We start from the raw sequence: 16,886 nt of genomic DNA on the forward strand, positions 1-16,886 counted from the left end.
GGGCCTGGGGCTCTGGGACTGAAGTTCGAGACAGATCCTATACTAGGAGCCAGCACAGTATTTGGGCACCAGCTTTTTGCTAGACCTGGCTCAAACTCAGCCCTGTCCTCTTTTTTTTCTTTTTTTTTCTTTTTTAAGTTTTTAAAAAGTTTATTTATTTTGAGAGAGAGAGAGAGAGAGAGAGAGAGCGAGCGCACAGAGAGAGAGGGGGAGAGAATCCCAAGCAGGCTCTGCACCAATAGCACAGAGCCTGATGCAGGACTGAAACTCACAAACTGTGAGCTCATGACCTGAGCTGAAATGGAGAGTCAGATGCCTAATGGACTGAACCACCCAGGCGCCCCAGCTCTCTACAGTGCCCTTAGCTGTAGCTCTTGAGCCTCAGTTTCCTTATCAGTGGAGTTGGGATGGTAATATCCAGTGACGGTGCTATGAGGCGAATGGAAGGCTGTGTACAGAGTGCCTGTGCAGCGCCTGGGATGGACATCTAGGAAGTGTTCAGTCAACAGTGGCAGTTAGGGACTCGGGTGGAAGTCTGGGCGTGACAGGGGATCAGAAAGCAGGCAGGAGGGCAGAGGTGAGGTGCTAGCCTGGGTGAGAGCCGGGAGCAGTGACGGTCCCTGCCTTGGACAGGAAAGAGCAAGAACCACCTCCAGGAAGGATGGCCTCTGCCAGGAACTGCTCCCCTCACCTCCTGATCCTTAGGCCCCAGGTCACAGAGGAGGACTGAGAGCAGGGCTACTTGCAGCTTCAGCTTCCTTCTCTGTGCCATGGGCATGCTAAAACCAGCCCTGAGTACTCCTCGGGGCTGCAGTGATGATCAGGTTCCCTGGGCACTGTCCCCAGGGCTCATGATGGACAGAGCATAATTCTGCCTCCTTTGTGCGGTCCCCCTTGTCACACTGAGCCCGGAGGGGAGCTTGCTTCCTGGCACCCTTTCCCTTTCCCTTTCCTTCCCAGCCCCCAGCTGGCTTAGACTTTCCTGGGCTGGTTCTTCTTAGGCTGGTGCCTAGGAAGGCCCAGGGGGCTCAGCCCATAGTCCTGCCTGGAGGGGCCCAGGGTGTGGGAGGGGGAGGCTGTTTTGTGGGAGCACACGCCTTCTCTCCAGATTCAGCTCTGGGGCCAGTTCCCAAACTGTTCGCATTGAGCCCATGGGTGTTAGGACCTGTTTGCAGAGCTGTCATCCCAGGCAAGAGGACTGTGGTCCTTGCTGGGGTAGGACTGGGAAAGGTCTAGAAAGACTTTGTAATCCCAGCTTCTGCTTGGGCTGAGGATGGATTGAGAGGCCCCCTGAAGTCCTTGTGAGTCACATGGAGTGGATCAGGCTCCTGACATCTTCCCTCAGCCCAGCCTGGGCTTTTCACACTCACTCTACGGTTTGTTTTTCTTTCTTTCTTTCCATTTTTTTTTCTCTTCCTGTCTTAGCTGCGTGTTTTCCCAGAATTCTTATGGGAACAGGGTATTTTCCTGCCCCCTCCCCCTTCCCCTTGTCTGTCAGATTTCCTGTTTTACAAACTCGCTTTGAATCCAGGCCCAGGGCTGGTGGGAAGCCGAGCCTCAGGGGCCTCCCCGACAGCCTCCAAGGGCCTTGGTCACCCTGGGTCCCCCGGCCCTCCCCTTCCTCATGCCTGGCCTTTGGGACAGCTGGCAGGTGAATGCCAGGTGCCCAGCCTTGAAGAGACAACCCCTAAAGGAAGGAGACACGAGTGTCCTGACAAGGCCACTGGCCCTCGACCTTTTCCAGCTTGCTGAGCTGGCTTCTTTCTCGACCTGCCCCCCTTGTGCCTCACCAGGGCCCCCTCCATGTCCACTTCTCCCAGGGAGTCTCTTGGGGCCCCGCTCAACCCCTTTCTGACTTTGACCCTCTTAGGTCTGTAGCTTTCATAAACCTGCTCAGAGCAGCCTGGAGTTGCTCTTTGGGGAGGCAAAGTCTGGGCTGTCCGTACCCCACCCAAAGTCTAACTGGCAGTATGCAGGAGGGGAGCAAGGCTGAATTGAACCGGCTAGCAGACAGCACTGCACCCCGACAGTTTCCTGCTGCTGGTGGGACAGTGCTGGGCTGTCCTCACTAAGCACTTGCTGAGTTCCTACCGCGCACCGAGCCTGCCTTGCACCGAGCCTGCCGTCCAAAGTCAAGCACAAAGAACTGTTCCCAGCTCTGTCCTCATACTCGGCTCTGGTGCATGTTGTGTCCTTCATTTTGGAGAGATCTGCATATTCTTGTCACCCTCTAGGACCCAAAGACCGGCCCCCCCATGCCTTGATACCTCAGCAGAACCAGGCATGCATCAGGAGCTTGATAATTTTGTGTTGCTTTGGAAAGAGATCCGAGGGCTGCCTGGTTGGCAGCAGAGCGTCTGACCCTTGATCTCAGGGTCGTGAGTCCAAGCCCCATATTGGGTGTGGAGCCTACTTTTTAAAAAGGGGGTTGGGGAGCCTGGGTCACTCCATTGGTTAAATGTCCGACTCTTGGTTTCAGCTCAGGTCGTGATCTCATGGTCTGTGAGTTTGAGCCCTGCATCAGGCTCTGTGCTGACAGTGTGGAGGCTGCTTGGGCTTCTCTGTCCCTGTCTCTCTGCCCCTCTCCCCAACTAGTGTTCTCTGTCTCTCTCTAAATAAATAAACTTGAAAAAAATAAAATAAAAGATCCAGGTGGTAGGGCCCCTTCCTGGGAGTTCTGAAAGTAGGGTTGTGGATCTGCCATGCAGCAGGCACAGTGAGGTCAGTGGCTAGTTCAGGTTCACTCAGGAGGCCCGTCTGTGCCCTTGCCTGCCCCCTCACCTGGGAGCCCTCACTGGATGCCTTGAGGCCCCGGCAATGGACTTCCCTGAGAACCCTTGCACTTGTCCCCTGACCCTTGGCCAGAGGTTGTGAGTACACGTGTCCTTCTCTTCCCTCCCCTGTGCCGTGGGAGAGTAGCAACCAGGTGGGCTTTGTTTCTGGGCCTTCTGCACAGGGCCAGCCCTGAACAGATGCTCTGTGAATCCCCGGGGGGAGGGGGGGCAGGTGGTGGGGAGGAAGAAGGAAGGGACCGAGGTGGAGATGTACAGGTCCAGTGGGCTCTTTGGTAAAGGACTGGACCGTGTGTCTGTGGGGTCTGAGGAAGGTGAGGTTTGCACTTCCAAGGCTCTGTCCATCCTAGGCCCTGCTGGCTCAGCCTGGCTTTACCTCCTGAGTTCCCAGCCTTCCTGCTTGGCCCACAAACCAGTGCTCAAGCCGCCTGGGCCAAGATAGGAACGGCAAGAGCTGGCCAGCCTCCTTCTTGGCTCCAGCTCCCTTGGAGAGGAGGGTGGCTCTGGGGTAGGGCCTGTGGGCTTCTCGACCCTGGAGCAGAGGCAGCAGCCTTGTGGCTTCTGGGAGTAACTGGGCGGGGCTGTGTCCTAGATCACCATCCCGAGGGGGAAGGACGGCTTTGGCTTCACCATCTGCTGTGACTCTCCGGTTCGAGTCCAGGCTGTGGATTCTGGTAAGTGAGCATCTGGGTGATGCCGGTCCCGCTCCCCTCACCATGCACCTGGCTTTGCAAACAAGATGCTGGAGCTGAAAGGGGAGCCCCAACCTGGAGCAGTGTCCTCGTTTTTCAAAACCAAAGAATACTATTTTTAAATGTCCACACATGAAACTGAGGTCTATGAAAATAGATTCACAATTTTTTTTTTGTTTTTATCAAAATGAAAATAGGTTTTTTATATTTTGTTTCCCAGTCATGTTAAACAGGAACTAAACCTGCATTTTCAGTAAGGGCTGCATGGGAAAATGAGAGTCATTTATGGACTTTATTTGGAATCGGTACTTTATCCTATTCCAAGCCTGATTAGCACTAAAAATAGGCATGCTCTCCCTATTTTTCACAGAGGGGAAGCCAGGGCTTGGGGATCGGGGTGTGTCCCCCCCGTGCCTGCATGGGGACCGGCACAAGGCGGGCACTCAGGGAATGGTGTTAAAGAATGAATGAAGTGTCTGAGCCTGGCAACAAGGAAGGGTTCTCGGGGGAGGAGGGGGGGAACCCTTGGGGAGTGAGAGCGAGAGCGAGAGCGAGAGTGAGAGCGAGGTGGGGGCCTGGCTGGAAGGGTGGACGGGCCGAGGAGTGAGCAGGCAGAGAAGACGTGAGGGCGAACGGGTGCCTCCCTCCGAGGCCCCCGCGAGCCACTGAGGTTGGCCCTGCATTTCGCAGATGAGGAAACAGAGAGGGCCAGACTTGTTGAGGCCGCCGCGGGGGCCATGACTCTAGGTCATCTCATGGGTCGTGTCATTGGCGTGTCAGGGCTTCGGGAGCCCTCAGGCGGCTTTTCTTTGTCCGTGCAGGGGGTCCGGCAGAGCGGGCAGGGCTGCAGCAGCTGGACACCGTGCTACAGCTGAACGAGAGGCCTGTGGAGCACTGGAAATGCGTGGAGCTGGCGCATGAGATCCGGTGACAGGGGCGGTGGGCAGCTCTGGGCCTCGGGCTGATGGCACACCTCCCCAAACCCCCTGCCCTGGGCACAAGGCGGCTCCCGCCCCCTCCTCCTCGCAGCTGTGAGCAATTCACTTTGCTTCTCAGGGGATGGGTTTCTTGGCCCGAAAATGGAAGGTTCAGGCTCGGAGCAGTTTTGGATCCCGGAGCAAATAGTGGGGAAGAAGCTCTCAAACTGACCCTGTGGCTCACGGCGCGGCTCCAGGGCGTCACTTTCTACTTCAGCTCGTTATTTTCCCGTTGTTTCTAAAGGACGTGTAGATGTTGGGAATGTTTCACTTGCGCACTTGAGAAATTATTCTTTGGAGTGTTTGGGTCCCCTACATTTGGACCCGCTGGGGTAAAACTCTCATGACCCATTTTACGTTTGTTTCTAGAATGACTGGAGACGGGGTGGCACGTAGGTGGCTTGCTGGCTCCTCCCTTGCTTATACTTTGCCCATGACCCACATCACTGGTTGAGTTTGGTACTCTCGTTTCACCTGGCCGTGGCCTCAGGGTCCTTCTCAGCCACTGCCAGTCAACTAGAGTTGACCTAAGGGACCCCTTCGCTGTCTCGGCTTGAGGTGGCCTCTTACCTCCCTTCCTGCCTGACCGCTGGGGCTTCTCTCCCCCTCCCCCACCCATCTTCTCTGCCCTTTAGACCCTACCCTTAACTCAACTTCTCTGTGTGACCCCTCCCCCTGCCAACTCTAGGAGCTGCCCCAGTGAGATCATCCTGCTCGTGTGGCGCATGGTCCCCCAGGTCAAGCCGGGGCCAGACGGCGGGGTCCTGCGGCGGGCCTCCTGCAAGTCGACGCACGACCTCCAGTCGCCCCCCAATAAGCGGGAGAAGAACTGCACCCACGGGGCCCAGGCACGGCCTGAGCAGCGCCACAGCTGTCACCTGGTGTGCGACAGTTCAGACGGGCTACTACTCGGTGGCTGGGAACGCTACACAGAGGTGGCCAAGCGCGGGGGCCAGCACACCCTGCCTGCGCTGTCCCGTGCCACCGCCTCCACTGACCCCAACTACATCATCCTGGCCCCACTGAACCCTGGGAGCCAGGTATGGACAGCGGGTTCGGAGAAGGTGATGAGCATGCGCTGGCCTCGCACAAGAGCATGCAGGGAGGAGCCTGCAAGGGGCTGGGAGTGCCAGTGAGGAGGCAGGGTGTGTGTTAACTCTGGCTGCCCCAGGGCTGTTCCGGGGGAAAGAGAGCAATGGGTCTTTGTGGCCTCCGGGTACGGATCCAGGGCCAGGGGATGTCATAGGGTGGAAGATTTCACCTCAAAAGAAGGAAGAGCTTTCTGCCAGTCTGGGCTTTTTCTACAGGGGGATAGGCCTCTGTGATAGGGGTGAGCCCCTGTCAGGGGAGGTGTGAAAGCAGACACTGCCCGATGGCATGATGGGGTGCCGGAGTTCATGCCCCAAAACGTTAATCCCGTGAGATACTCTGGGAAAGAAGTGTCTGAGGTCAAATAAGTTTGAGGACTAACCCAAACTCTCCTCCTCTTCTGGACAAGATTCCCCATGTGGATGGAGTAGGTTACTCGAGGCTCTGAGGGTATCCTGCAGTAGAGGACGGTTTAAGCCAGCATTTTCAGAATTCCCCTGCTGGTACAGCCGTACGGCAGGCCTCTTAGGGTCCCGCAGTGCCGGTATTCTCTAGAAGACACTTCGGAACCAGCCGCCATCCAGAAAGTTGGGGACTCAGCCTAGGGGTTATACTGGATGAAAGCTAAAACCTTGTTCAACCCTAACATTCTAGAAGATTCTGGAATCTCTGATCCCTCCAAGCACCTCCCTGTGCTCCTTAGCCTGGCCGCTGTTTTTCCTCCTTTCCTATCCCCGGGCGGTGGGTGAGCAGCCCGCCTGGTTGGCCCTCCCCGTTCCTGGAGCCGAGCTGATGCAATTCTTCTGTCTTCCCTTGCAGCTGCTGCGGCCTCTGTACCAGGAGGATGCCATCCCCGAAGGTGGGTCTGTCCTCTGCTGCTGTGCCCTCCCAGCCCCAGGGAGATGTGAGGCCAGTTGTAAGATCCCCAGCATACTGACACAGACCGTCTTTCCTCCCCACACCCGCCGTCCCTCACTGAACCAGTGTCTTTCATCCTTGGAGCCTCAGCTGAGAACGAAGAAGGGATCTTCCCACAGCAGCCCAGGAGATAGTGCATCCAACTGGGATTCACTCACTTTTACTGAGCAACCAATATATGTTAGGTGCCACAGGCACCGTGGTCGGGCCTGCACGGAAGTGGGGCAGGGAGGGCTCAAATCAGAGCTGTGTGGCCGTGAGCAATTCATATTCCCTCAGTGAGCCTCGGATTCTTCATCTATAAAATGGGGCTGATGATTTCCACCTCAGAGGGTTGTCGGGAGGGGCAGTTGTCTGCCCACTGAGAGAGGCTATGCAGAAGATGGCTGTCTTGGAACTCGATAGGTTCTTCTCTTTTGGCCTTTGAATCTGACCCTATCTTTAAAAAAATTTTTTTTCAATGTTTTTATTTATTTTTGAGAGACAGAGAGAGACAGAGTGTGAGCAGGGGAGGGGCAGAGAGAGAGAGAAAGACACAGAATCTGAAGAGGCTCCAGGCTCTGAGCTGTCAGCACAGAGCCCGACACGGGGCTTGAACTCGTGAACCACGAGATCATGACCTGAGCCGAAGTCAGAGGCTTAACTGACTGAGCCACCCAGGCGCCCCTGACCCTATCTTTTTTTAAAGTTTATTTATTTTGAGAGAGGGAGAGAAAGCATGAGTTGGGGGAGAGGCGGAGAGAGAGGGAGAGAATCCCAAGCAGGCTCCGCACTGTCAGCACAAAGCTCGACGTGGGACTCGAACCCACAAACCACGAGATCATGACCTGAGTCGAAGTCGGATGCTCAACTGACTGAGCCACCCAGGCGCCGTCCCACCCCCGTCCCTATTTTTTAAGATCCAGGGAAAGAAGCTGAGCTCAAAACCAGGGTCTTCTCAGGGTGCCTGGTTGGCTCTGTTGGATACGTGACCGACTCTTGATTTTGGCTCAGGTCACCATCTCACAGTTTGTGAGTTCGAGCCCTGCATTGGGCTCTGCGCTGACTGCGAGGAACCTGCTTGGATTCTGTCTCCCCCTGTCACAGCCCCTCCCCCACCTCTCAAAATAAATAAATAAACTTAAAAAAACACAAAAAACCCAGGTCCTTCTCCCAGGAAGGGAGATACCAGTCTTGGTGCCGCAGCTGACTGGGCGCTCCTATAGGGAATGTGCCTACGTGCCTGCCAGGGTCCAGCTGACTGGAGTCCAGCTGGTGTCTGGAAAGCTGTGACCAGCATTGCCTGGTGGTCCTATGCTTGAGCCCTTTAGCACCTACGGAATACCTGTTGACTTCCTTCCTTGAGAGGGGCCTTTTCCCAGCCGCTTGCAAACTCGCTTCCTTGCCTCCCTCCCCAACAGCGGCGTGAAGTTGATGCTGGCTGGTAGCAGGTTCTTGGAAAAGTACCTGCGCCTTTCGGGAGGGAAAAGGGCTCCCATCAGGCCCAGAGCTGCTGATGGAAGGCATCTTCATTCTCTCCAGGGTAGGCCATTCGGGTGGGTAGGCCTGGTCTGTTGGAAATGAATCTGCGTTCCTTCTGGAGAGGAGTCTGATAGTTATTCAACACTGAGTTCTTAAAAAGCTTTTAGTCAGCGCATTAGGTTAGAGTGGAGATGTCACTGCTAAATGGTGACTTCATTAAGGGCAGGGCCTGGGCCGCCCCATCTCTGCGTCTCCAGTGCCGGACCCAGGGTGTGGCAGACAGCAGGTACTCAGTACAATTTCTGCTGAGTGACTGAGTAAAGGAGAATGACGCTGGCTGGTTGCTTCTAGGGCTGGAAGGCTGGTCACAGAGGAAGGGGGCTGGAGGGGTGTGTTGCCAGCAGTGGGCTGGTGGTGTGGGATTGATTCCTTCTTGGCCTCAGAGATGCCTCTTGGTGTCCTCCCAACCTGTATCCACAGATTTAGTGAACCAAGAAGGGCCCGGTCATCAAAGATGTGGAGAGAGAGAGGGACAAGTAAGGACATGATGACGGTGTTAATAACAACGGTGGCTTTTTGAACGCGTTGTATTAAGAATTGACCTTCCTTCGTTTATTCTCCATGACGATAGTTTTTTTGGGTATACAAGAACATCTTTTCTCTTTGTCAACCATCAAGTCTTCATGGCCCCAAGTCCTGGATTTCAGAGGAAGGGGTGAAACTGAACCTTTCCTTAAACACACTTGGGGTTCTCCAGAGGCTGGGGCTGTCACCGCGGTGCCGACTTGTGCTTCCTCCTCTGGTTGGGCTGCACAGGCTCCTTTCATGGGGCAGGATGGAGCCGTCCAGAGTTGAACGGGATCTGGTACCATTCCGAGGCCCAGGGCACTTGCTGCTTGTAGCTGGCATGTTCCCCAGGGCCGCTGGGGCCCTCAGCATTGTCCCCTGCCCTTCGAAGGGGCCCAGCCTCAGATTCTCCACTGCCAGAGTGGGATGGCTGCCAGGGCTCGCCTCGGAAGCCAGAGCAAAGCCGAGTACTTACTGTGTTTGGTCAGTGAAGCAGGTGTCCTAGCAAAAAGGGGCGATGTCGGGACTTGGACCAGAGGATGTTAAGAGGTAGCAGGTGGGAAGTCAAGGGGGTTGACTTTGCAGAGCTCAGCAGCTCCGTTGCAAACTGGATTGTTTTTTTAAAAAAGATAGTTTAGAGGATCCTTTTTGGAGAGCCATGCCCATTTATCACAGGTGATCCAGGGTGTGTGGAGATGGGGCTCCCAGGCATGACTGTTGCATAGTTGGATTGATCTTGCTTTGTACCATAAACTGGCCAGATGTCCCTGGAAAGTCACCCAACCACTCCAGGGCTCAGTTGCCTGGTCTATAAAATGGGGCTAAGCAGACTTTTCCTACCTGAAGGCAGAGGCATGTCACACGGCTTATTTTTGGCTCTGTAGGCCCAAGGTGAAGGTGCTGTGACGACCCTGTGTGTGCAGCTGGGCTAGGGAAGGGAAGACATAGATTCTTGTACAAGCCTGAGACTGGACCTTCAGGGCCCAGATTTTGGCATCAGCAAATGGTACCCTTTAATTTTGGTCTGTTTTGCCCCAGTCCCTCACTTGTCAGCCTTGTGTGGTTTTGCCATCTCTGGTCTAGGCTTGGTCATGTTCAGATAGACTGTCTAGTTTCAGATTGACCCTGTGACCTCATTCACAGTATGGTTTGAGGCCCAGCAGCCCTGTCCTAACACCAGCCCCGATGCGTCTATTATCTGTTGGCTTGGGTTTGTGATAATCCCCTGTGCACCCCACTCTGGTACCGTTCATGAAGCCCTTTCCCTTCAGGCCTGTCGTGAGAGCCCCCCACCAGCCCCACTTAACAGAGGAGAAAACTCTAGCTCAGAGGAGGAAGGAAACTGTTCAGGGTTGCACAGCCAGAGTCTGGGGGAGCCAGGGCTCAAGTTCAAGTTTCTTGACCAGCTCAAATCCAGTGCAGTTCTTGAGACCCAGGATGGGCTCTTTCAGCAAAGGGCACAGACCCCCCTGGGGCTGAGGTCCATGGCCAGATCAGAGTAGGAGCTAGCTAACTAGTTCCATGCATCTGTCCCCTTCCCCCACCCTTTCTACTCTTCTCTAAGCCACTCCTCAAAGAGGCAGGAAGTGGTTTAAGTTATTATGGTTTGAGTCCTGCCCCCAAGTTATGGCTGTGATGGGTGGTCACTTGTGATGGGGGAGCTGACTTGTTTTTCTCACCCTGCTCGGGGAGAAGGGGCATGCGGTGGGCGGAGGAAATAAGTGTGAAATCTTCCGAACTGAGTTTTTTCCTTTGAGGCCATGGACCTCGCGTTGGTGGGGAACTTCCCCCAGAGGTAGCTGGGGTCAGACCACCTGTTCGCCCCCTGGCTGCCAGGACAGGGGAGTGGTGGAAAGGGACCTGGGTCCTGGGACATGGGCCAGGCATCCAGGTCAGTTGCCCACCAGGCAGCAGGAGCCCCTCGGAGGGGGCCCAGGTGTATGCAGAGCAGGAGGATCTGAAGTTGGCTTCCTACCTGCTCACACCTAAGAATCCCTGACTTTTTAGCTACTCTGTGCTTTGCCCCTCCACCCGGTGGACAGGGCACGAGAAAGACCTGCTTGCTACTGCTTGCTCTGTTGGGGGTGTATGTCCAGCAGTGTCCCCTGCTGGGCAGCCTTCTGCTCTCTTCCCTGAAGGTGCTTCCTTCTCTCTCTCCTTTTCCTGATTAGAATAATGGTGAGTTGGTGGCCAGCCATAGTATCTTCTGGCTGCAGTGAAGCCTAGGATTTTTAGCCTGTGGGGCACCTGATTGACTTGCTTTTCCAAGTGGAGGAACCACAACAGCAAGAGCCACAATAAGTTAGCAGCTAACTTTTCTGGTGCACTTACCGGGTTCCAGGCAGCATTGTGGGGCTTTACTTGGAGCATCTCATTGAATGCTCACAGCAACCCATTGAACTTGGTAATATTATTGCAGCGGAGGAAAGCAAGTCTCTAAGGGTGGGGGAAGTGAGTGGCTAAAGGTCACCAAGCTAGTAAGCAGAGAGGAAAGGGGTCTGGGCACAGCCATGTGGCTTCAGAGCTGGCGCTCTTTCCCGAGACCTGGGGCAGCAGGTGCACAGCTCATTATAGACTGACTTACGTGAGCCAGGCCGTCCCCGCCCCCGTGGCTAATAGAGAGAAGGCTCCCATACAGCCTGGGGAAGCCCAGGTTACCACTGGACCTCCAGTCCCTTTGTCCGAGGGACCTGGGGGGCGATGTAACAGGTGAGCTGTGCTGGGCATGTCTAGGGAGCTGTGGGAATGGTGGCGGCAGGGAGAGCACGCATCTGACACACAGGGCAGTCCAACTGACGGATGCTTCTACGTGGGACCGTGGGCCTGGTGAGGTCAGCTCGTCTGATTTTTCAAATAGGAGAGGTTTCCCAATTTTGAAAAGTATGAGGCCAAACTGGTAAGTCTGATTCGGATTCTGGACACTGGACGGTGCCCCTAGCCTAGCTGGTGGTTGCCAGCTCCATCTGAGTCCTGGAGTTGCTTGTTTATGTGTAACTCCCATTAGAGTGTGAGGGAACTCCTTGAGGCCTGAGGCCCTTCTGAGGCCCCGCTCTGTTCCCAGTACCTTGCATAGGGCCCTGCATGTAGCATATGCTCAGTAAATGGTGATGGACTGGCTGAGTCTGTGTTCCCCATTTCTGCGGAAAGGATGTCTTTGCAGGTGATGCAGGGATGGCTTTGCGTGGAAATGGCTCATGGTCCCCCATTTCTGTTCCACAGAATCAGGTGGTCCCAGTAAAGGGAAGTCCTACACAGGCCTGGGGAAGAAGTCCCGGCTGATGAAGACAGTGCAGACCATGAAGGGCCATGGGAACTACCAGAACTGCCCGGTCATGAGGCCGCACACCCCACACTCAAGCTATGGCACCTATGTCACCCTGGCCCCCAAGGTCCTGGTGTTCCCGGTCTTTGTTCAGGTGAGCTAGTAGCTGGCCCCATGGGCTCCCTCAGGAGATGAGAAAGAGGAGGGTCCTTTGCCCCAGGGTTCGGGGATGGTGCCTCGTTCCAGGAGGGTCCCCTTTGGGGAAAGAAGAGTGTAGGTGCTCAGGATTCTAGGGGTTATACTGAGGGGGCAGAGGTCTCCAGGAGGGTGGGGGCAGGGAAGCTGAGCACCAGGAGGATTTTCTCCCTGCTCCCTTTCCTGACTTTCCCTTTCTCTGGGGCCAGGACAGGCACACTCCAGCTATTTGTTGCATTGTCACGGGGCCTGTTTGCTGAGGCTTCTGCTTTCTGGCTCATCCAGTGGTTCATTGTTTGGAAATGGCCAAGGGAGAGCCTTGAGGTCTGGCATCTTGTCTGGCCTCCTCGGTCTTCACAAGCGTGCCTGGCCAGGATTCCAGGATTCGCTGGTGGCCCAAGATTCATTTACATCTCCCCTCTCCTGCTTCTCCCTCTGCTTCTTCCTTCTCTTCCTTCCCATTTCCAAACCTTCGTGTCTTCCACCACCCAGACACCAGCAGTGTGAACATCTAGGTGTCTTTTGTGTGTGCATATACACGTTTCAGAAAGAAAGCTAAACCGATCTCATTGCACATTTTTCTATCCTTCTGCCTTTTTTAAATGAAAATTGTAGCACAGACATTTCCCACATCACTAAATTCTCTCTGAGCCTTTCTTTTGAGGTGATTGCACACTATTCTATTCTCTGGCCGTACCATCTGTCTTTAACTGGTTCTCTACTTGGATATTCTTCTGTTTACTTCCTTTGCTATTGTAAACAACTCTGTGATGAAAGTCCTTGCCTGTGACCTGCCCCTCGGATTATTTTCCGTGGAAGAGATCTTTAGAAGTGAAATGACAGGGTCATGGGTCATAAACATTTTAAAGACTCTTTATATATATTGACAAATTGCTTTCTAGAAAGATTGTGTTAGTTGGTCCTCTTCATCAGCAACATAGAGATGACATAGACCCAAGGGCTTCTTTTTCATTTTTGTTTTTGTTTTTTTGGAGAGAGAGAGAGAGAGAGAGAGAGAGAGTGAGAGCAGGGGAGCGGTAGAGGGAGATACAATCTCAAGCAGGCTCCAGGCTCAGCACGGACCCCAATGCGGGCTCGATCCCATGACCGTGGGATCATGACCTGAGCTGAAATCAAGAATCGGATGCCCAACTGACTGAACCACCCAGGCGCCCCAACCCTCCCACCCCAAGGGCCTCATTTCTGACCATGCCTTCCTTCTCTGGTCTCCCTGGCATCCCATTCCGGAACTGTCACTGTCCAGTGGACGTTAGAACTCACACTTTGTCAGGATGCACCACATCACTGGCAGGTGACCTACCTCTCCCCAGATGACTCCTGCCTTTTCTTTTCATTTTTTCTCTTTCTCAGGATGGAACCACCAAGGTCTTGGCATCCACAGGGATTCTTTTTCACTTTCATTTTAAGATCTTTGTTAAAAAATTTAAAATTCGTTTTCAAAACATTATAACAACTTTTAAATTGTAAAGTATACAAGCCAACGCGTGAACCAGTATAGTAACGAATAATTGCAAAGCAGGTGTCCACGAAGGGACAGCTACAGGCCGTTGCTGCCACTGCAGAGGCTGCACATGTCTCTTCCTCATCGTAGTGCCTGACTCCACACTAGTCATTTCCTGGCTTTCCCTTCCTTTTACCATCTACGTGTACTTTCCCAGGTCACATGTTTTGTTTGGCCTCTTCTGGGGCCTTGCTTCTTCTGCCTCACGTTCCTTGTGAGATCCATCCAGGTTGTTGTGTATAGATGACATTTGTCCCATTATCTTTCTTCCATCACCTTGCTTGGTTCAGGTAACCCGGAAGCCACGTTATAAATATACATTCACAGAGAATAAGTCCTGCTGGGTAATCCAGATCTTAGGGAGCTTTCTCTGGGCTGGGCAAAGGGCTCCTCAGTGGGTATGAGGCAGGATGCTGGGGTGGGTAGGAATTCTGGGTGGGAATTGGTCCCTGGGGACTGACGGCTGCAAAGGAGTCCGTTAACTCAAGCAGGGACTGGCCTGGCTCTGAAGGGACTTAAGTGACCAAATCTGGCATGAGGCTCTCAGGAAGGTGTCCTGAGAGCCTGGGCCTGGCAGCAGGGACTTTCCCATGAGGCCTGAACAGGACAGATGGAGGAGAGTGGGGCCTGGCAGGGCCCTGGAGCCCAGTGTAGTCAGGGAGCTGGGGGAAGGATTGCGAGGGCTTAAACATGTGGTCGGACTTCCTGCCACAGTGTGGCTCTTACAGTGAGGCTTGGTGGGGAGGGTGGCAGCACCAGTTCCGCTCAGGACAAGAGCATCTGTCTTTCTGTTTCCACCTGTGTGTGAGGGGGCGTCTGGGCTCCCAGGGTGGGGGGAGGCTGGAGGTTTCTCGTTGTCAGTTGAGAGGGTTCTCTGTGGCTGGCTCTGGCAAGCTGCCTCTCCCCACACCCCATCTCCGTTGGACTTCTCTGAACTGCCCACATTGTTTTCAGCCTTTAGATCTCTGTAACCCTGCCCGGACACTCCTGTTGTCTGAGGAGCTGCTGCTGTACGAGGGGAGGAACAAGGCTGTCGAGGTAAGCCTCACACACGTGTTTCCCAGGTGGGGTTTCACCGGCATCCTCCAGGCCCCTAACTTTTCTCTTCCTGGTGGTCTTAGAATTGTACAGTCTCAGGATAGAAAAATCCTGAAGTCTTCCACCCTCCTCCCCTTCCATCCCCCTCCTTACCGAATGGCTGCCCAGCTTTTGCTTGTACATCTCCAGCGATGGGGAACTCACTACCTCTCAAAGCTGTCTGGTTCATCTTTGATGGTTAGAAAGTTTTCCAGCCCCTCAAGACATCCCATTGTTTATGCCAACTTCCCCCAAGGAGCAGGAGAGATGGCAGTTCACCCCAGCTGTGATGAATGACTTTGTAGGTAAGAAGATTAGAGCTGTTAGCCAAAGAGGATTTTTGAAGGAACATCACTTACTCAGGTTTTCTGGGTCCGTACTAACCCGAATCCCAAATCCTCTGGGCTCCAGCTCTGCCAGCCGAGGCCTGGGTGTGGAGATCATGCCATTCTTCCTGGGAGCCGGCCTCTGCTTGTCTCTAACTGGGGGAATCTCCCTCCCCGACACAATCCCCAGAGCCGGCTCAGTCCTGTGAAGTCTGTGTGGCACAGAAGTTGGAGCCCTGGAATCTGACTGGACTACCTGGGGCTTGCTGTTCATCAGGCCGGCAGTGGGGCTTGGCTGAGCTGAGTGACAGCTTGGGGTGGTAGAATGATCAGGAAACTTGGAGGAGGCAGGAAGCATATAGCCAGCTCCTGTTCTGCTGCTGGCTGGCTCCTGACTTCTCCGTCCTCCCTCCGTGCCCTCATCTGAACAGTGAGGGTGTGTGTATTAGAGGCAGCTGTGGTTGGCTGGTCTCTAAGGGCCCGTTCAACCTCAGCATTCTGGCATTCTGGGACATTATGTGTAATTGTGGCTAAGCAGGAGGCTGCTTGTGTGTGTGTGTGTGTGTGTGTGTGTGTGTGTGTGTGTGTGTGTTCAACAAGAGGACCAGAACTCATATGTTCCAAATGAGTGTTTTCTTTTTCACGGGAACTCCCTGGGGAGACTGCATGCTTATTTCTCCCACACGGGCTTTGAGCTTCCTCATGGGGACCTTTCTTAGGAACCTTTGCATATCTTCTGAATTGCGTGTGAGAGAGTAAAACTTCGTCTTGGTGAGGGGGGATTTGAGTTTTAGGAACAAGAAGTCACTTGGAACTGTGCTTGGTGAGTAAGTGTGGTGGAGCTAAGTCAGGTGGCCAACGGTCCGAAAGTGAGGTGTGGCTGTAAATCCACAAGACCCAGAGGAAGGCAGAAATGACAGTCATCCTGAAATACACACGTATGTCTGGATTTGCTCTCTTGTTTGTCCTCTTGCCATTAGGTGCTCAAACACCGAGCACTTACTGTGTATTCTCACTGTGCACGCATTTTACATAGTAGATCTTAAATTAGCTCTTGCAGTATCCTCTTGAGAGGCGCAGTTGTCCCCATTCTACAGATGAGGAAGCTGAGGCTCTAGGGAGATTAACTGGAACTCAAGGGTCTCTGCTCTCTGGCTCAGCAGCACTTTCATGATCCCATGCTGCCTCCAGCACGTTTGTTTAAAAACAGACTGGGAAGCACATGGTTGGAGCCACAGTCTGATTATAGTCACAGTTTGTCCAGAAAATCTTTGTCTACTGAATCTTCGGTACCTTAGAGCTCAGAGATCCCTTTTGAAGATTGAAAGAAGCGATACAAAGACAAGTAAAATAAATATATGTCTTTTTCATGAAATATGCTAGGAAGCAAATACATGGATCTTGGTATCTTGAGGTCAAAAGTCTAAACCAATTCAAGAGGGGCTTGGATAAGTTTGTAGAATTGCAGCATTGATTGGGCCCTCAGGAGTTGCCCGTTCTGATGGCTTCCCTGTAACTTTCCAGCTGATGGCTTTCCAGCCAGTTTTGGATCTGTAGAGGCAGCCTCTCCAGGCATGGGTTATGTTCCTGGAAAGTGCTAGATTGTAGAGAGTTCTCCCTTGCCCTCACGTTTATTCCTGGCATGTTCCTCCTTGTTCTTCCCATCTCTTCTCCAAGCGTCCTCCTGCGTGCTAACGTCTGTGAGCTGATGCAGTATCGCACTGAGCTGCCCCCCATCATACCTCCTCCCAGAAGTCACACACTTGATTAATGGGCCCTGAGATCAAATCAGCCTTCTGGAGTAGCCTCGCTTACACGTTCAAACAAGAGCTGTTGAGCATCTACTGTGTAGTCAGGCCCCGTGCTAGAGGTCACAGGGGCACAGGATTGACACACCCTCACTTTATGCACTGACTCACTGAGTTTACCATTAACTAAGGCACTGAGGTCTTTTCGGCAAACCCTGCCTTTAGGCAAGATCTCCAGAGAAAACTTGATTAGGGCTGCT

At 53.7% G+C, this 16,886-nt stretch overlaps 1 protein-coding gene across 7 annotated transcripts in view; it reads left to right on the top strand.

The window, feature by feature from the left end:
- RGS3 (regulator of G protein signaling 3) overlaps window positions 1–16,886 on the top strand; it is a 139,400-nt gene that overhangs the window by 50,480 nt on the left and 72,034 nt on the right. For all 7 annotated transcript variants that reach the window (XM_042913214.1, XM_042913216.1, XM_042913220.1 and 4 more), the window contains 6 exons: window positions 3,385–3,466; window positions 4,306–4,411; window positions 5,150–5,501; window positions 6,370–6,409; window positions 11,716–11,912; window positions 14,430–14,513. In XM_042913214.1, coding sequence (XP_042769148.1) covers window positions 3,385–3,466; window positions 4,306–4,411; window positions 5,150–5,501; window positions 6,370–6,409; window positions 11,716–11,912; window positions 14,430–14,513 — 861 coding nt within the window. The remainder of the gene's footprint in view (window positions 1–3,384; window positions 3,467–4,305; window positions 4,412–5,149; window positions 5,502–6,369; window positions 6,410–11,715; window positions 11,913–14,429; window positions 14,514–16,886) is intronic.

Source organism: Panthera leo, chromosome D4, assembly GCF_018350215.1.
Source record: "Panthera leo isolate Ple1 chromosome D4, P.leo_Ple1_pat1.1, whole genome shotgun sequence".
Classification (NCBI taxonomy): Eukaryota; Metazoa; Chordata; class Mammalia; order Carnivora; family Felidae; genus Panthera; species Panthera leo.